This window comes from Artibeus jamaicensis, unplaced genomic scaffold, assembly GCF_021234435.1.
Source record: "Artibeus jamaicensis isolate MK-2021 breed Jamaican fruit bat unplaced genomic scaffold, CSHL_Jam_final contig_465, whole genome shotgun sequence".
NCBI classification, from domain to species: domain Eukaryota; kingdom Metazoa; phylum Chordata; class Mammalia; order Chiroptera; family Phyllostomidae; genus Artibeus; species Artibeus jamaicensis.
In genome coordinates, this window is record NW_026521843.1 from 34,658,070 (window position 1) to 34,679,429 (window position 21,360).

Here is a 21,360-nt window from a genome sequence, read left to right on the forward strand (position 1 = left end):
TTTCTCAGATGAACAGAATAGAATTCAAATCCCTGTCATATACTATCCACAATATCCAGTATGTAAGTCAGAGAATAGTCAAAAGAAACTGACCCCAAGATGGCCCATATACTGAATTTAGCAGATTAACTAAAGCAGCTATTATAAATGTGCTTTAAAATTTTAAGGAAAATACATTCAAAATTTTTATTTCTAATATACATGGTATAAAGACAGGTAAATATAAAGAATCTCCTCAGAGAAATGAAGCTATTTTTCTTAAAAAGAATAAAATGAAAATTCTAGAGTTGAAAAAAACGAAAGAAAAGAAAACTAGGGATGGCAGAAGAGTCTGTGAACTTAAAGACATCAGTATAAAGCCTTCTATCTAAAGAACTGAGGAAGAAAGTCTGAAGGAAAATATCAACTGTTCAGACCTTGGGACAGCATCAAACAGTCCAACAACATATAATTCAAATTCCAGAAGAAGAGTGATAATAGGACAGAAAAAAATATACTTCAAGAAATAATGGCTGGAATTTTCCAAAATTTGATTCTATAAACAAAAAACAAAAGCCATATTGACTTACAGATCCGAGAAAATCAGAGAACTACACTGGTTTTGTTACCATCATAATCACTGATGAGAAAGGAGAAAAGGGGAATTAGACATTAGTTTAATACACTGGGAGCATAAACCTGCTTGCTTCACCAGGAAGCTACAGCTTCACACACTCCAGGGAACCACAGCACTGCCAAGGGAATCAACACTCCTCCCTCCCCCCGCCCCCCACCTCTGGCCACCAGATTGTTGGGGGGTTCAGGGGGAGGTGCTGAACCATGGAGGCCTGTCAGTCTAACTAGGGGATGTAAACCATCTAAAATCTGTGCAAGTTTAGGAAACTGACTGGTTCTTTTGAAAAAGCACCTGGTGTTTTTATTTTTAAATCATGCCCTGGCCAGTGTGGCTCAGTTGGTTGGAGCGTCATCCCATGACCAAAGAGTTGAGGGTTTGATTCCTGGTCAGGGCACCACCCAAGGTTGTGGGTTTGATCCCCAGTTCAAGCACATCCTGGAGGCCACTGACCAATGCTTCTCTCTGGCATCAATATTTCTGCTTTGAAAGCAATGAAAAAAATGTCCTCAGGTGAGGAAAAAAATTGTTTTTAAACATTTTTATCCTTTGAAGATACATACACAAATATTTGTGTTTTAAATATTCAAATACGATGAACTTTTCCTTTAAAATAATGAGTGGAGCCCTGGCTGGTGTGGCTCAGTGGATTAAGTGCCGGCCTGAGAACCAAAGGGTCACCAGTTCAATTCCCAGTCAGGGCACATCCCTGAATTGCAGGCCAGATTCCCCAGTAGGGGGCGCTCAAGAGGCAACCACACACTGATGTTTCTCTCCCTCTCTTCTCCCTTCCCTTCCCCTCTATAAAAATAAATAAAATCTTTAAAAGATAAAATAAAATAATGAGTGGAGACAGTGTGTAGAAGTATAATAAATAAGATTGGCCCTGAGTGTTAGGTACATGGCAATTTATTACATTTTCCTCTATACTTTCAAACTGTCCATGAAGTATTTTTAAAAAAGGCTACCACCAATTCTAAAGAGAATTTGAAATAGGAATTCCAAAAACCCTGAGTATCTGAAATCTTCCTAAAGTGTATAAATGCAAATTTTTTTAAACATATCAGAAGAAAAATCTAACTGAACACTCTCCTACTTTCTCAACATAGTATTTTAACGTCACATTAATTTTAAATGCTTTGAAACCTAAAGAAATAGGGAAAGAGAGAGGTGACAAGGAAGTAGATGAACCTACAACAAGAAAACAGTAATTAGAACAGACTAACCTTCATAGCACTTTGTGCCTTTTATAAAACTTATAGTTTGCCTTGAATGCTAGTTATTATACTATCCCCAATTAGACAGGAAGGCCTTGAAAACAGGAATCAAGGGTAGAACCCTTATGATCACCTAATCAGTAGCAGATGCAAATTCAGCAACAACTTTTACCATCCCACTGACAAGCAAAGCTGATTGGCTAAAGCTGGTGGTTTTGCTCCCTTGTCTCTCCTGTGGGACCCACCCCTAGTATTGCATGTTAGGGCACAGGAGACATATGCTTCAAAGACAGAAGAGGACAACTGCACCATTAAAGATGTATGAGGAGCTGCACTCACCAACAGAGAAGTAACTAGCCACATGTAGCTATTTTAATTTAAATTCATTTAAATTAAATAAAATTAAAATTTTAGTACCTCAATCAAACTAGCCATACTTAAAGTACTCAAGAGCCAAACATTACTAATGACTATCCTACTGGGCAGTAGATGTAGGACATTTCCAAGGTCTACTGGACAGCACTGGCCTAGAGTTTAAAATTTAACTAAATTGGAATTTAACTTAGAATCTAGGCATATCTTCCTCCACGCTACTTGCCTGGCAGCAGGGACTGGGAGCCAGGCCACTAGTTAGCGTTCAAGGAAATAAAGGAAATGAGTAATGCTAGAACCTAGAAAAGTACTGTGGATTCCCAGAGAGAAAAAGAAAGCAGAATCATAGGATGTGGTATTACACTGGCATTCAATAGACACCAGAGCCCGAGGATAAATAAGGATGAAATAAAATACCCCACTTTGGAAGGCAGATCTTAAAATGTCTTAGATACACAGAGATGGCAGAAAGGCTTTCCCCCCTTCAATCCAAACAGGTATTGTGTATACAACTCCCGCTGAGACAATGGAAGAGAAAAATCAAAAGTGCTGAGGGGCACTGAGGTAGGGGCACTGCCTCTCACAACAGGTCATTAATATGATGTAACCTGTATGAGCAAAAATCTAAGATGGCAAGAATGACATGAGAATATCCTGCAATAATTTCTACAGGGGCGTTTTATATTTTTGAAGAAGCAAGTTTTTCCATTCTCTGAATTAGAAGGAAAAAGAAAAAAAAGTAATTTGGGAAAGTATATTGTAACAAAATATATTTGAAAAGAAATTTTAAAAACTAGAAACAGCCTCTGACCCACACAATACTTCTAACCAAACTCCAACCCAGTTGAGGCGTACAACATACTGAGTATTTGTCACAAGCCTGCATGAAGACTTCATAAAGGCATAGACTCAATGTAGGATTCCCATCTGGGACAGATATGGCAGACCTATACACATATGTAATAAACAATGATTATTACTTAACGGCACATTCATTAAAAAATATTTTTTAAAAACAAAGACTTTTAAAAGTTAATTATCCTACTGAACATTCTTTTGGAAAAATGCCTGATGTGATTATGTGTTCTAGGAAACTACTGTAGAAAAGTTCTGTACCAAATGCAAATCACACTAAGCTGAGTTTTACATCTATAGGTAGAAATACACTCATGTTTAGGCTCCGATTTTGATAGCAATTCTAATGGCAATCATCACAGTGAGGCCGTAGTGAACAGTTTAACCACACGTTGTTCAACCACTCTAGTTATAGCTGCCAGGTGCTGATTTTGGTGAATGTCAGAGATCACCTATATATTCGATTAGTATATTTGATTTCTATATGAACATTTAACTGTATCTATGCTTTCTAAGTTCTACATGTACTCTATTCTCCATTATGGTTTTCATTTTGCTATACAATTCAACAATAAAGTAATCTTTGCACTAAAACTTTTTTCCCTAGCTCCTTCATGAAGCAAAAAGAATGTTCATAAGCCATTTATCTACAGCAATACTTCTCTGGTGCTATGGTTATACTGACATCTGGTGGCACTAGAAAAGAAACCAGACTGCAATTTTTTTTGCCAGTACTACTAATTTATTCTATGTGACTTCAGAGTTTATAATTTCCTAATACTTTACCCATATCCAAGACATGTAGTTCATGTAGAACTACTAAAGTACTACATGAACTCCAATGACAGAATACATTAGTTGCAACCCTGTGGCAAAATGACTAGCAAGGATGCAGAATTAGTTAAAGAATGCCACTAGGTACACAGGGCTGCCCGTAGTTACTCATTTCAAAATTAAAGTTTATAATCAGAATGTTTATAAAGTAGAGCTTTTCCACTGAGGATGTATATGAAATTTCAAACCATTCTATATATTCAGATAGACTCCTATAATGAATCTTGGCCATGAATCTTTAATCTAAAATACAGTATTTCACTGATACTTAATTTTTTTCTAAGATTATAATAAAAAGTTACATTTCTTTCTTATAAAGTACCTCATGTCTGTCTATTGACTAACAATCTTAAAAGATGTATACCGACAGAAAAAAAACATGACCTCATGTCCAAAATTCATTAGGGTAGGAATGTGACAAAAAGGTGTGGCAAACACCCCAATCCAATTCTACCTGTTGCCACAGACAACATGGCGTGATTCATGGCTTCTGACAGAGGAAAGTCTAATGGCTAATTAGACATCAGGAACCTTTCTGTAATTATCCATTCCCATTTTTTTAAGCATTCACATAGCAGTATTCTCTTAACAGGAGCCACCTCTGTAGGTATGATCCCTATAATATAACTTACAGAAATAAATAATTACACTGAGCAATCCCTATCAGGAAAAAGTACATGGCAAACTATCCTTCATCCCCATACTCCTATTTAAAAAAGAGCAACACCTCTACTTCACTCATACTAACCAGTGATAATCACATAATTGGCCAGCAGCAATAATTATTATGAAGAATGAAGAGACAACTGAATTAACTATGCAATGATCCAGTTTGATGGCCACACAAGTTGTACAGCAGTGCTACTCAATATCGTTCATAGACTGGCTGTCAATCTGCAAACTGTTACCAGTCCTCAATGAGGTAAGACATTTTGAACAGAAGGTAAATCAATTATGTCCCTGAGCACACTGTTTAGGTCAGCTGACATTTTTCTTGAAACATGACTTCTTTGATGAAGGAAGCGGTACACTGATTTACATTCTGGCTCAAGCCCCTCATATCAATACACTGACATTTTGAGTAGCACTGCTCTATAATACCTAACAGGAACAAGGACTGCACTGATGGGGTGGGATGGTGGTGAGGAGGAAATCATCTAGGTCTATTTCTACCATATACTAGAATATTAAATTATTGGAAAATACCGACATCAAGAATTGTTTTACTTTAAAATTAATATGGACTTCCAATTTTAATATTGTGGCATAAAGTAAGCATTCCCCCATATTCTTCTTAGAAAGCATCCAAAAGTAATTAACCCAAAATCAGCGAAGAAGAAATAAAAACACCCTCTCCATTACTAGCAAAACTAGGATCCAGCTAAAACTACAGATAGAAAATAGGTAAAAGAACTTTGGATTTCATGACTTGGAATACTTCTTTCCAGCCCCTTCTTGCCTGGAAGGTCTCTTTTTAGAAATCAGCTGACAGTCTGATGGGAACTCCTTTGTAGGTGACTGTCCCCTTAGCTCTTGCTGCTTCTAGAATTCTCTCTTTCATTTTAATCTTGGCTAATGTAATTATGTGCCTTGGTGTGTTCCTTCTTGGGTCCAACTTCTTTGGGACTCTCTGAGCTTCCTGGATTTCCTGGAAGTCTATTTCCTTTGCCAAATTTGGGAAATTCTCCTTTATTACTTATTCAAATAAGTTTTCCACTTGTGGCTGTTCCTCTTCCCCTTCTGGTACCCCTATAATTTGGATGTTGGAATGTTTAAAGATGTCCTAAAGGTTCCTAAGCCTCTCCTCATTTTTTTGAATTCTTGTTTCTTCATCCTTTACTGTTTGGTCATTTTTTTCCTTTTTCTGGTCCACTCCTTTGATTTGAGTCCCAGTTTCCTTTCTATTACTATTGGTTTCCTGTGCATTTCCATTCATTTCAATTAGTTTAGCCTTCATATGTTCCTCTAATTTGTGACTATAATCAACCAGTTCTGTGAGCATCCTGATCACCAGTGTTTTGAACTGTGCATCTGAAAGTTTGGCTATTTCTTCATTGCTTAGATTTATCGTCTCTGGGGCTCTGAGTGGCTCTTGAGCCATGTTTTGATCTGTTCGTGCCTGTTACGTACGAGGGAGGAGGGCAAGAACAGTATAGGAAATATAGAATCTAAAGAACTTGAGACACGTGGTCATAAACTAAAGGGGGAAATGGTGGGGGAGGGAGTGTGCAGGGTGGAGGGGAATGAAGGGGGAAATAGAACAAATGTAATGGCATAATCAATAAAATATATTTAAAAAAAAAAGAATGGAGGTCAATCCTGGGTACTCGAGGGAGGAAGGGGTGGGAAGTTATCTCAGCCGGATGTCTCAGAAAGAGCCAACAAAGTAAACTTCTCAAAGGTGAGAGGATCCCTCTAAAATACGAAACTTAAATTCTCAGCAAAGGATACACTCATGGGCTGACAGCAGAACTCTGGATCCAATTTTAGTATGAAAGTCAGAAGAGCAGAGTCTAAACAAAGGATCACACAAAGAAGCTATACTTGCAAGAGTAGCTAGCTGGTCTCTGCTACTACAGAAGGGAAGCTGCACTGCAAAGCCCACAGCTGCCTATGCCCACTGACTGGTGAAAGATACTGGCTAAATAAACTCACACCCAAAAACCCTGAGTCAAAAGGAAAAGTAGCTCCCAACCACTTACGACCCGAAAATAGCCCTGGCTAGAATGGCCGAGTTGCCTGGAGCATCGTCCCAAAAGCCAAAAGGTTGCGGGTTCGATTCCTAATCAAGGCACACACATGCCTAGACTGTAGGTTTAGTCCCCAGTCTCTCATCGATGTTAAAAAGAAATGTCCTCAGGTGAGGATAGAAATAAATAAATAAATATGAAAATAAAATCTGAAAATAGCTGAGTGAGCACAAACTCATGTTTCCTGATGAGTCCTCACAAAGGAACAAGTATATCATCTATACGAAGGTATAAAGAGGAAGGGAGAAAAATTTATTGGAAAAACTATTAGTAGACCCCCCAAAAAACCTCTTATCATAAAGACAATGCCACAAAGGGAATAAAAATTGTGGCTCAACCTTCTGCTATGCACCTTTAAAAGAAAAATATTAAGTTAGTGAAAAACAGCACAACACTGGGATACATAAGTGCTCGAGTAACAGGCAACTGCAGGACAGAAAACAATGGACAACTTTAGACAGACCCGGAGAAAACATAACGATCACAGGCCTGCGACTGGAACTGGAAGAAATACTGGAAAGAATAGACATTTCCAAAAAGAAACAAAGAAGATTTAAAAAAAAACAGGACATTAAAGTGAAAATAAAGACAAAGAAGATTAGAGAAAAAATAGCAGATACGCCGTGGCTGGTGTAGCTCAGTGCACTGAGCGCGGGCCTGTGAACCACACGATCACGGTTTGATTCCCAGTCAGGGCACATGCCTGGGTTGCAGGCTAGTTCCCAGCGGGGGACTCACGAGAGGCAACCACACATTGAAATTTCTCTCCTTCTCTCCTCCCCTTCCTCTCTAAAGATAAATAAATAAAATCTTTAAAACATAGCAGATATGAAAAACAGAGGGATATCCAGCATATGAATAACTAGAGCCCAAGAAGATCTTCATAATAACAGAACAAATATGTAAAGATATAATTCCAGAAAAGATTTAGTAAAATAAAGAAAATCTGAATCTATATATTGAGAGGGTGTACCATGTCTCAGAGAAAAATGATACAGAACAGATATGGAAAATACTGTCACACACACACAAAAAGAAGCAAATTAGGTTGGTCTTAAACTTTATTTTTAAAACATAATATATTACCATTAAAAATTATATACCTAATCAAACTTCTGTATAAAACCAAATATAAAATCATTATTCAATTATAAAGAGGCAAGCACTCAGAGAATATTATTTCCATAGGTTCTTTTAGAGATCTCTACTAAAGGAAGAATTTAGTTAACCAAGCAAGGCTGGAAAAGTCATGGCAAAATAACTGGTGGTAAACTTCAGAACTATTTAACCATACAGCTAAGAATAAAATGAAAAGAAGGAATTAAAATGCCAGAACAGGATGCCAAATTTTAACTCCACTGACAATGCATATATAACACAACTAACAAAAGTTGGAAAGGGGAAGAAAAATAATTACATAACAACAAAGTAAAGAAACTGATTTCCTCATCTTTAAAAGCTACAAATTTAAACCTATCAATCAAACATGACTAATAAAATGACTGTATAAATATATTTAATTGTATGAAGGTAAATATAAGAAAGATAGTAAATATCTTGGTTTTCTAACTGCTTATATTAAGGAACAAAAACATAGTCTTAAAACATAGAAAAGTACAATACAAAATAATAAAAAGTTACATCAAGAAACATAAAACCATATAGAATAGATAAAAGTAAATAAAACATAAAACACTTTAAAAATGTAACTTGTATTGAATGCTATACTTTTGATCCAGACAAACTCAAACCTGTATTTTCAAGAATATGACCTCAAGTAAAAAGCTTATGTTACAATCCTTAAGATGATCTGTCTTTCCACTAAAAATCTAAAACTAAATCACTCCAAAGTTAAAGTTTGATATAATATACATTAAAAATGCTAAACCCCCAAATTCCTAGTACCTCCAAAAACAATACTATAAATGACTATTTCACCAGAAAATAGTGAAAAGTAGAATAGATGGTGGTTTGTTCACTTCTGGAACACGTCAGCAGAGTAAGAGTTAAAGGATATGCCACATGAGCTGAAGTATAACACATTTTTATAGTTAAATACTGAAATAGGAAGTCTCACATAACACTGTTTATAAAACACTTTGTTCTCATTAAACATTACTGCTATGTTTAACATTGAAGGTTACACAGAATAAGCAGAGACTCAGAAGAACAAAAAATGAAAAATAATCCATCAAAAGCCAGAACTGCATGCTGTGCAGTTCCCACAGAAATTGTTTTATGAAGTCACATTGGATTGAATTTGAGCCTCCAATTTATCAGTGTTGTTTTATACACAGCAAAATAAAGAGGAAAATCTATTTCCTATATAATTAGCTGGATTTTCACTTAAAATCTGCTATATTTATAAATAAGGATATTCTTATTGCCAAAGCAATTTTACAAATTTATCCTTAAAATATTTACTATACTTGCATTTATAAGGAAAAGAAAGTGTGAAAAAGAGGAGATGAGGGCAAAATAAATAAGGGGGCAGGCTCCTTATTAAAACATAAGCTTTAAATTGCATGCTAATCAAAAAATATTCTTAAAGGATAACTTTCATGTGGAAAAATAAGTAGTTTCCTGAAATTCCCTTTTTTTGTGGGGCTTGACTGCCATCAAACTAAAGAGTTCCCTTCTGAACTCATTTTTATGAAAATCCTGATGAATTGTGTACAGGGGAAAATATTGCGATTATAAACTGTGGAGCAGTAAATGTTTTAACTTTGCATTTAACTTTCAGTTCAATCATAATCACTTGTCACTGATGTCAGTGACTCTTCCAGTCATCTGGCAAGTTTCCATAGTTTTGTACTCATTTTTTATCCCTTGATCCTCTGGTTTTATATTTATAGCTCCTAGCAACAGTCTAGGTAGTAAGTGGGCCACTGGGACAGGTACTACAACATGCACGTGAATACAGCTTCATGTGCAGGGAAAGGGGACAACACAGACCAAGGTTTCAGCAAAGAAGATATCTACAGACGGGGAAGGAAGCTATGATAGAGGGGCAGTCTCCTTTTCTCATTTTAAGTCTGCTTGGTCTAGCCAATCTTTCTCATGTACAGATTATCACCTACAGTTTTGCAAACCTTGAAGTGTTCTGGATTTTGTTTAACAAAAGACCCTCTTCCATTATAGATTAAAACATGGATCACTATGGTTATTTAAAAGAGTAGAAAGACACAGGAAGCAAAGTAAATTGCTAAAGTTTGCCATATTATTTATGGACAGAGCACACAACAGAGCCCAGATAACCTAACTAAAAAGCCATCTGTCCATTCTTTGACATTATCTTCTTGCAAAAACTAAGACAGTACTTTTCCATTTAAAAGAATACTCTGATCTACTACTTCCAAACAAGGACCTGATATAATTGATGCAATACTTGCATATGTAAAAGTACTATATGACTATATCTCCTTGGTTTAAACACCCTGCTTGAGTCAAATTATTTTTTATTAACCATTGCAAAAACAACTAGAATGGTAAGTTTGCTGCCAAAGAAACAACTAAATAAATCCTACTATTAAAAATAAGTAATTAAAGGTCATTCATGGGTTTGAATTACATTAGCAACTCTTCCTTAACATAAAAAAATTACAAGTTAACTATATTATAAAATATAAATCACTAAAAACTCTGAATCTCTAAGTTTCTCCATATACCTATATAAGTAAACAATACTAAATTTCATAAGTGGGACTATTACATTTTGAAAGTAATAAAATAAGTGACCAAAGTAGCATTTTTCAAACGGTCCCATGAAATATTACTGTTCTTTGTGTTTAACAAAGAAAAACAACATTATGGTCAAATACATTTCAAAACAATGGGTTAGAGTCAGGACAAGTGTTGTTTTATTTATTTTTTTTACACGTGTTTTATAAGAGGCCTCTTCCGAGACCTTCATTCTTTCATTCAACAAATAATTTACTGAATGCATACCACATACCAGGCAATGATCTGGGTTTGAGAGTTATGATAGTAAAATAAATAAAATGTCTGTTCTCATGGAACATTTCCTTCTAGGAAAGGATAGTCAATAAACAAAAGAGCTAATATATAAAATAACTGCAGTCAGTGATAAGAGCTATAAACATACTAATATAAAATAACAGTACAGAAGATACTTCAGACTGGGTGAACACATTAAGCCAGAAGGCTAATGTTTTTGTTTTCCTATATTAGGGAATATAGTACATAGTATTTTCTAACATATGTTCATCAAAAACCCTTTTATCAACAAACATCTATTAATGGTTCAGTGAATCAAATCAGGTAATGCTATCTAAATAACACACAGACAATAGCAGGATCAAGACTCAAATACACCTTGTCTGATCCTAAATGCAGTGCTTCTACAATTTCCTCCATCTGTAAAAGGGAAATAATAAGTGCATGTACCTCAGAGAATCGTGGTGCAAATTGAATGAGCTAATCCATGTAAAATACCTGACACAGGGCTTGGTATATGCTCTACTCAAAAACCATTATTGTTGTAATTAATACAGCACTCTAGAGGCACATGATGTCTTCCTCTGTCATCCAGGATGACTTATTTTCCCCCCCTTTAATATCTTGAATATTTCTCTGTCTTTTTACAGGACTGAAATCATTATATTCACTTCTCTATGGATTTCTTAAAGACAGCGACTAGAATAGAGACTGCATATTGCTAGGCCTCAGTGAAAGCTTACTATGTTGTACAGAATATCCAACACGAGTTGGATGTGGGGGAAAAAAGAAATTCTATATAAAAAAGCAATCTCCCCTGTGGAAAACTCAAACCATATTACATCAAGACTTCTATAAAATATCTTCATAGTGATACACTTCACATATTCAAAATACTTTTATATATTAACATTACCAGTAATGGGTCATATTCTTCCTGATAAGATGCACTAAGATATCATTTCACTTTGTGGTATTCCTGCCAGGAATGCATAACCTGAACTCTAGCATGAAAAAACATCAGAAAACCCAAATTGAAAGAGACTCTAAAACTAAATGGCCTAAACTCTTCAAAAGTTTTTAAATTATAAAAGATAAAGACTGAAAAACTTCAAAATTACAGTAGGCTAAAAAGTCTTAAGAACTAAATGTAACAAACGATCATGGGTAGGATAGTGAATAATGGCCTTTCGCTATAAAAGACATTGGTGGTACAATTGGCAAAACTGTGTAAGAAGTGTACATAAGATACTGCATCAGTGTTAACTTCCTGATTTTGATCATGGCCGTTATATGTGAATTTCATTACTTTTATGAAGTTCACACTGAAGTATTTGTGAGAAGAATTATACCTACAGTTTAATCTCAAAGGGTTAAATATCACATGGATAAATAGCATAGAGAAATCAAATGATAAAGTGAATATGGCAAAAGAACAATATTTGGGTGAAAGGTATCTAAGAATCCTTTAGCAGTATTATCGAACACTTCTGTAAATCTGAAATTACTTCAAAACAAAATATCTAAACACAAGACTAATCGGGGAGAAAAGGAAGGATGGCAAATAATCACATGAAAAGATGCTCAACATCATCAGCTATCAGAAAAAAAAGCAAATTAAAACCATAATGAGATACCACTTATTCAAATCCCTGTTAAAAATTAAAATATAAAAGCCAAAGGAAAAAAAGTGTCAATACCAAGTTTTGGTGAAAATGTGGGGCAACTGAAACCCTCAAACATTACTGGAGGGAATGCAAAATGATAGTCACTAGTCACTTTATAAGAAACTTCCAAATGGCAGCACCCACCAGAATGTCTTCTGGAGCCAGCGCGAATGCCCTACAGTGCCTGGTGGAGCAGCTCAAGCTGGAGGCCGCCATAGAGAGGATCAAGGTCTCTCAGGTGGCTACAGGGCTTCAACAACACTGCCTGCAAGGATGCCCTGCTGATAGGCATGTAAGCAGGAAGCAACCGCTTTCAGGGAGCCCAGATCCCGTGCTTTGAACAGGACACTGGACACCCTGAACAATGGAAAGAAGTTCACCAAGGAACACCTTCAGGCACAAAGTGATAAATGACTGCCTCGAGACTCAAGAAAACATTTTTCTTGATGTTGTCTTGATTTTTGTAAGTGAGAAGACTGTTTTATTTTTAACACTAAATACAGAAGGTGTTTCTAACCAAACTTGTTAGGAATGATTAATGTGTCATGTATTAGATCTCCCCATTCTGTATAAGAAGCAGACCTGATCTTTGTCTTCTTAAATTCCTCTATTTTATACTTGTGGTGGTACTTTTAAAAAAATACAGTATTTCATGTCTTTAAAAACTTTTAAAATATGACTTACAGAACACTGCAAATGATTAAAAACAAAGTCACATGGAAATCTTACAACCTGAATGAATTCTTAATGTCATGTTTACTTTGATGATGTACCTTTAATTTGAGACACTTAACAGTATACTTTACTGTGTTTGTACTAATCTTCAAAGAGCTTAGAAATAAAATTTCTGCTTAATTTATCATTTTCTATGACAGTAGAAAAAAAAGGAACTTCCAAATTGTTTTCCAAAGTTAAACATACACTGACCACATGGCCCAACAAATGCTAAGTATTAATCCAAGAGAAACAAAAACTTACATTCAAACAAAACCTACACTCAAATGTTTGCAGTAATTTACCCATAATTACCAAAGACTGAAAACAATTCAAATGCCTATCACCTAGTAAATCAATGATATATGCAACAATGTGAATATCAAGATCATTGCTAAGTGAAAGAAGTTAGTCTCAGAGATTACATATGTTATAATATTCTACATGTATTTATGACATTCTGCAAAAAAGCAAACTACAGGAAAGAAAACAGACAAGTAGTTGTCAAGGGTAAGGGGACGCAGGAAATGTTGATTAAAATAGGCAGTATGATAGAATTTGGGAGATGATGTAATTGTTTTGTGTCTTAATTGTTGTTGCCTTTACACAATTTTATACATACATAAAAACCATAGAACTGTACACTAAAAAGAATAAAGTTCACTGTATATAAATTTTTAAAATCTATATTTTTAAGTTTATGAGGAAAAAAGTACTTTCATGCATATCTCATTTTATTATCAGCCCAACAAAGACTACATAGGTACAATTACTCTCATCGCCCAAGTAAGGACATTGGAACATTCAGTAAATACATGAACGTACAAGTTACATATGGCAGAACTAAAACTGGTTCATGTGTACTAACTCTCAACAAATATTTTATTCTAATTTTCTCATCTTCCACTCAATTTAATGTCCCTGAAGACAAAATCACGGGGAGGGAAGGGAAAAAAGAGAGAGGTACTAGAAATGTGCCCTATAGGACCTGGCTTTCATCCTCAAGGAATTAAAAAAATGCCCATAATTGAAGAAGTCTGAATAGTGATTCATATAGGCAACAAATTAACTGGAATTAAAGGATTGGCTGGCAATTTCTTTCATAAAATCTTAATACATTAATGCTAAGAAAAAGCAAAAAGCAAACATAAAATACTCTACCTGGTCCTCAGAACAACACTAAGAACAATAATGACAATGACAATTCAGAATAGATTTTACAACTTTATATAAACATTTAAAAATATTCCCAGATGCTATCACCTAAGGGTGAAAAACAAGGAAGCAGCCTTTAAAAATACCTTTTTGATTTCTGAATCAAAGAAGTGGTAGTATTATATTTGCTTAAGAACATACTTTAAGTATAACACCATGGTGAGAGGGGGATTAACCTTAGTTCCTTCAGAAAAATAAATAAATAAATAAAAAGTTGTGCCTGTACCATAAATAGTGTATCTCACCTACAAACAGTGGCGTGGTTTCCTCTAAAGTGGTTGCATTAGGATCTGCCCCAGCTTCTAAAAGAATCTGCACCACTTTCCAATGCCCTCGACTTGCAGCAAAATGTAATGCAGAGAAGCCCTCAAACGTCTTTGTCCTAATGTAGTTTTCAGATGAATCTATGAAATGAAAAACCGTAAATTAGAAGATATCAATTTTAATTCTTGGAATTAAAAAGCAAAGATTTCAAGAAATATTAAAGCATAATTATAAATAGGAGGTCTCGTAGTTTAAAACAACCTGAAAAATAAAAAAAAAATGTTCTACAGGGGTCATGGTGTGAACAGCTCTCTGATATTCTTAACACAAAAATTCTGCCCACACACTCATTTCTCCTTCTCTAATTTTTGGAGGGCAAGGGAAAGGAAGCAGCAGGAGTTGAAAGGTAACACAAAAGCAAAATCTGAAGAGAATGCAGCACCAAAGATTTGCGTAAGCAAGATTTATTGAAGTCTTGACAAATTTGAGTTTTTTACTTCTATATATCTATGAAAGAAATGGTCTCATCTCTAGCATTACTTCTTGCTATTCAACTAGAAACATTAGATAGTTTAAAACACTCCACTTCTGGACTTCCAGCCAAGATGGAGGCACAGGTAGACACACTGTGCCTCCTCACACAACCAAAAGAAGGACAACAACAATTTAAGAACAAAAAACAACCAGAACTGATAGAAAATTGAACTGTATGAAAGTCTGACAATCAAGGGGTTAAAGAAGACATATTCATCCAAACCATAGGAAGGGTGGAGATAGGCAGCTGGAGGACCAGGCTGGCAGACCCAGAGAGGTGGCAGATTGCAGACTGGGCAATCCCACATTTGAGCGCAGATAAACCGGGAGGAACAGCTGGGAAGCAAAATAAACTGCCAACCCAGGGCCCCAGTAAGGGGTAATAAGGCCTCAAACCACTGATTAAAAACACTGGTAGGGATTGAGGCAATGGGAGAAACTCCCAGCCTCACAGGACAGTTTGTTGGAAAGACCCACAGGGTCCTAGAATGAACACAAACCCACTCACATGGGAATCAGCACCAGAAGGACCCACTTTGCTTGTGGGGGCAGGGGAAGTGACTGAAATCTGGCAGTGGGGCAAGTGCCATTGTTCCCTTTCGGACCCCTCCCCCACATACGGCATCACGTTGCAGCAATGTGGGTTGCCCCACCCTGGCAACTAAGGCTCCATACCTCACTACTAACAGGCGCATCAAGACAAAAAAAATGGCCCAAACTAAACAACAGATCAAAGCTTCAGAAAAAATACAACTAAGCAATGAAGAGATAACTAACCTATCAGATGAACAGTTCAAACCACTGGTAATCGGGATGTTCACAAAAATTGGTTGAATTTGGTCACAAATTAGATGAAAAAATGAAGGCTACACTAAGTGAAATAAAGAAAAATGTACAGGGAACCAATAGTGATGGAAAGGAAAGTGGGATTCAAATCAATGGTGTGGATCAGAAGGAAGAAATAAACATTCATTCAACCAGAACAGAATGAAGAAACAAGAATTCAAAAAAATTAGGAGAGTCTTAGGAACCTCCAGGACATCTTTAAACGTTCCAACATCTGAATTATAGGGGTACCAAAAGGAGGAAAGGAAGAGCAACAAGTAGAAAAGTTACTTGAACAAATAATAAAGGAGAACTTCCTCAATCTGACAAAGGCAATAAACTTCCAGGAAGTCCAGGAAGTTCAGAGAGTCCCAAAGAAGTTGGACTCGAGGAGGAACATACCAACGGACATCACAATTACATTAGCCAAGATTAAAATGAAGGAGAGAATTCTAGAAGCAGCAAGAGATAAGGGGACAGTCATCTACAAAAAAGTTCCCATCAGACTGTCAGCTGATTTCTCAAAAGAGACCTTCCAGGCAAGAAGGGGCTGGAAAGAAGTATTCCAAGTCATGAAAGGCAAGGACTTACATTCAAGATTGCTGTATCCAGCCAGCAAAGCTTTCATTTAGAATGGAAGGGCAGATAAAGTGCTTCTCAGATTTGGTCAAGTTCAAGGAGTTTATCACCACTAAGCCCTTATTATATGAAATGTTAAAGGGACTTATCTAAGACAAAGAAGATCAAAAATACGAACAAAAAAATGACAGCAAATTCACAATTATTAACAACCACACCTAAAACAAAAACAAAAATAAACTAAGCAAACAACTGGAACAGGAACAGAACCACAGAAATGGAGATCACATAGAAGGTTATCAACAGGGGAGTGTGAGGGAGAGATAAGGGGAAAACGTACAGAGAATAAGTAGCACAGATGGTAGGTAGAAAATAGAAAGGGGGAGGGCAAGAATAGTACGGGAAATGTAGAAGCCAAAGAACTTACATGTACAACCCATGGACATGAACTAAAGGGGGGGGGGAATATGGGCGGGAGGGGGTATGCAGGACAGAGGGGAGTGAAGTGGGGGAAATGGGACAACTGTAATAGCATAATCAATGAAATACATTAAAAAAAAACACTGCACTTCTGGGTATATATCGAAAGAAAACAAAAACATTAATTCAAAAATATATGCACCCTTATGTGCACTGCAGCATATTTACAGCAGCAGGATATGGAAACAACCCAAGTGTCCACTGAATAGGTAATGAAGATGTGGCACAGATGTACTACACGCACCCCATACACACAGTGTTATTCCACTCAGCCATAAGAAAGAATGAAACCTTGCCACTTGGGATAACATAAATGGACCTTGAGCGTGTTATTCTAAGTAAAATAAGTCGGACAGGGAAACACCATACGATTTTACTTACAAGTAAAATCTTAAAAACAAAACAGGGACTTCCACCAAGATGGAGGCATCGGTGGAGACGCAGTACCTTCTCACACAACCAAGTTTAGAGACAACTAAATATTAGCAACAGAAAACACAGCCAGAACACGGAAAATTGAACTTTTCAGAAGTCTGTTAACAACAAATTCTTCATCCTGACCAGTAAGGGGCGAAACCAGCAGCTGGTGGAGCGGGGTTGCACAGGAAAACTAGGTCAGACGGACTCAGGCGCGCAGAATCCAGGCGCAGGGTTGGACCTAGTGAGCGACCGAGCGAGCGACCGAGCTACCGCCGGGGAGACAGGGAGGGAGCAGGGCTGCCGGTTGACAAGCGAGGGAGTGGGCAATTGGACCGGGACCCAGCGGGTCCCTGCGGCAAGCGGGAGCGGAGGGCTCCGCCATTTCCCTGCTCTGACCCCACCTCCACATACAGCCTCATAACCCAGCGACTCTGAGTGGCCAGGCCCTGGTGAACCACCTAAGGCTCTGCTACTCACCCAGCGGCTCAAAACAGCAGAGGGCGCCACCATTTCCCCGCTCTGACCCCGCCCCCACATACAGCATCAAAACCCAGTGACCTGGGAGTCCAAGGCTCCGCTCCTCACACTTAAAGGGCACGAACAGACCAAAAATGGCTCAAGAAGAACTCAAAGCCCCAGAGCCTATAGGTCTAAGCGATGAAGAAATAGCAAAACTCTCAGACGCACAGTTTAAAACACTGGTCATCAGGATCCTCACAGAACTGGTTGATTATAGCCACAAATTAGACAAATATATGAAGGCAAAACTAATTGAAATGAATGGAATTGCACAGGAAACCAATAGCAATGAAAAGGAAACTGGGACTCAAATCAATGGAGTGGACCAGAAGAAAGCAAATAATGGCCAAACAGAAAAGAGTGAAGAAGCAAGAATTCAAAAAAATGAGGAGAGTCTTAGGAACCTCCAGGACATCTTTAAACGCTCCAACATCCGAATTATAGGGGTACCAGAAGGGGGAAAGGAACAGCCACGAGTGGAAAACTTATTTGAACAAATAATAAAGGAGAACTGCCCCAATCTGGCAAAGGAAACAGACTTCCAGGAAATCCAGGAAGGTCAGAGAGTCCCAAAGAAGTTGGACCCAAGAAGAAACACACCAAGGCACATCATCATTACAGTAGCCAAGATTAAAATGAAGGCGAGAATCCTAGAAGCAGCAAGAGCTAAGGGGACAGTCACCTACAAAGGAGTTCCCATCAGACTATCAGCGGATTTCTCAAAAGAGACCTTCCAGGCAAGAAGGGGCTGGAAAGAGGTATACCAAGTCATGAAATCTAAAGACCTACAACCAAGATTGCTCTATCCAGCAAAACTTTCATTTAGAATGGAAGGACAAATAAAGTGCTTCTCAGATAAGATCAAATTCAAGGAGTTCATCAGCACCAAGCCCTTATTATATGAAATGTTAAAGGGACTTATCTAAGAAAAAGAAGTTAAAAAAACATGAACAGTGAAAGGACAGCAAACTCACAGTTATTAACAACCACACCTAAAACAAAAGCAAACCAAAAGGACAGCTAGATCAGGAGTGGAAACATAGAAATGAAGATTTCAAGGAGGGTTAGCAACAGGGGAGTGGGAAAAGGAGAAGGGGGGAGAAGGTACAGAAAATAAGTAGCATAGACAAAAGAAAATAGATGGAGAAAATAGATGGAGGGCCAAGAATAGTATGGGAAATACAGAATCTAAAGAACTTGAGACACACTGGTCATAAACTAAAGGGGAGGGTAATGGGGATGGGGAAGTAGGGTGGAGGGGAATGAAGGGGGGAATAGAACAACTGTAATGGCATAATCAATAAAAAATAAATTAATTAAAAACAAAACAAATGAACAAACAAAATAGAATTTATTAACACAAAGAACAAATTACTGATTGCCTGAAGGAAGAGGGATTGGGGGTGGGCAAAATAGGTGAAGGGGATGGAGATACAAACTTTCAGTTATAAAATAAGTAAGTCATGAGGATGTAATGTAAAAAACAAAACAAAATATAACCCAAAAAAACCTTCCCTGTCTAACATAAGACTACAGTCTATTAGTTAAGGAAGACTGCACTGCAAAATAATAAAATGAACTCCAAAGAAATCAAACAGTAGTATATAATTTATAAGGAACTTAAAACTTCATTTACTTTAAAATTTCTGAAGTTTATTTGTTAATAAAAATCTCAATGTTCTGGTAACTTTCAAATTATGTAAATAATGTTTACATTAAAATTTTGTAACTCCACAGCAAAAGATACCGTATTTTTTGAACTATAAGATGCACCCCCCCAAATTTGGGGGAAATGGGGGTGCATCTTACAGTCCAAATGTAGCTTACCTGGCTTGCGGGGGGTGGGGCTGGCGGCCCATGTTATTAATGTTATTAAATATTTTACCACATTTTTTGCTTCAAAAATTTTTTTCCTATTTTCCTCCTCTAAAACCTAGGTGCATCTTATGATACGGTGCATCTTATAAAAAAAATCAGTAATACTGAGAAGTGATTTTCTTATCTTTGCTTCCAAAACAATAAACCTCTATTCCAACAATAGAAGGACAGCTTTGTAAGGTGAATGGTGAAGGCATTTCTGAGAGCTGTAATAACAGAAAAAATGTTTAATACTTTAAATAATATTTTCTGGAAAACCGTAATTAAAATTAATGCTCCTAGGCATTACACTATCTGATTTCAAACTACACAATAAGACCACAGTAATCAAGATAGTATAAAAACAGACATACTGGTCAATGAAACAGAATAAAGAACTTACAAAAAATCTATGCCTATATGGTCAATTAATATTTGACAAAGGAGGCAAGAATATACAATGGGATAAAGACGGTCTATTCAATAAATGGTGTTGGAAAAACTGGGCACATACATACAGAAAAATGAACTAGAAAACCTTCTTATACCATATACAATAAACTCAAAATGGATTAAAGACTTAAATGTAAGACTCGAAACCATAAAACTCCTAGAAAATACAAGCAGTAAAATCTCAGGTATCTCTCACAGCAATATTTTTCTGGTATATTTCTTCAGGCAAAGGAAACAAAAGAAAAATAAATAAATGGGACAAAATCAAAGCTTTTGAACAGCAAAGGAAATCATCAACAAAATGAAAAGACAACCCACTCAACAGGAGAACATATTCACCAAAGATGCACCTGATAAGGAGTTTATACCCAAAATTTATAAAGAACTTGGACAACTCGTCCTGGCTGGTGTGGCTCAATGGATTGAGCTCGGGCCTTTGAACCAGAGGATGACAGTTTGATTCCCAGACAGGGTACATGCCTGGGTTGCAGGCCAGTTCCCAGCAAGGGACCCACAAGAGGCAACCATACATTGATATTCTCTCCCTCTCTCCTTCCCTTCCCCTCTAAAGATAAATAAATAAAATCTTTAAAAAAAAAAAAAAGAACTTGGACAAGTCAGTATAAAAAAAATCCACTTAAAAAATGGGCAAAGGACTTGAATAGACACTTCTCCAAAGAGGACATACAGATGGCTAATACATATATGAAAAGAATCTCAACGTCACCAATCACTAGGGAAATGCAAATTAAAATCCCAATGAGATATCACTTCACACCTGCCAAAATGGTTACATCAATAAATCAACAAACAAGTATCAACAAGGATGTAAAGAAAAGGGAACTGTCAGGCACTGTTGGTGAAACTGCTGATGGTGCAGCTATTATGGAAAACAGTATGGAGGGTCCTTAAAAAATTCAAAATAGAACTGCCTTATGACCCAGAGACACCACTTCTGGATGTATGTCGGAAGAAACCCAGGAAAGAACACACGTACCCCTATGTTCATTGCAGTATTATTTATAATAGCCAAGATATAGAAGCAACCCAAGTACCCATCAATAGGATAAGTGGATAAAAAGTGATGGTTCCTATATAGGATGGAATATTACTCAGAAAAAAGAATGCAATCTTATCATATGCAACAGTATGAATGGACCAAGAGAGTATCGTGCTAAGTGAAATAAGTCAGAGAAAGACAAATAGCATTTGATTTCTCTTATATGTGGAATCTA

The 21,360-nt window shown here is 36.8% G+C and overlaps 1 protein-coding gene and 1 pseudogene across 5 annotated transcripts in view; one reads left to right on the plus strand and one right to left on the minus strand.

Moving 5' to 3' along the window:
- ASB3 (ankyrin repeat and SOCS box containing 3) overlaps nucleotides 1-21,360 on the minus strand; it is an 89,821-nt gene that overhangs the window by 46,590 nt on the left and 21,871 nt on the right. For all 5 annotated transcript variants that reach the window (XR_005084338.2, XM_037158451.2, XM_037158449.2 and 2 more), the window contains one exon: nucleotides 14,440-14,598. Coding sequence is in view for 4 of the 5 variants with exons in the window: in XM_037158451.2 (XP_037014346.2) it covers nucleotides 14,440-14,598 (159 nt within the window). In the remaining variant the exon portion in view is untranslated. The remainder of the gene's footprint in view (nucleotides 1-14,439; nucleotides 14,599-21,360) is intronic.
- On the plus strand, nucleotides 12,414-12,679 carry LOC119058951 (guanine nucleotide-binding protein G(I)/G(S)/G(O) subunit gamma-10-like; annotated as a pseudogene).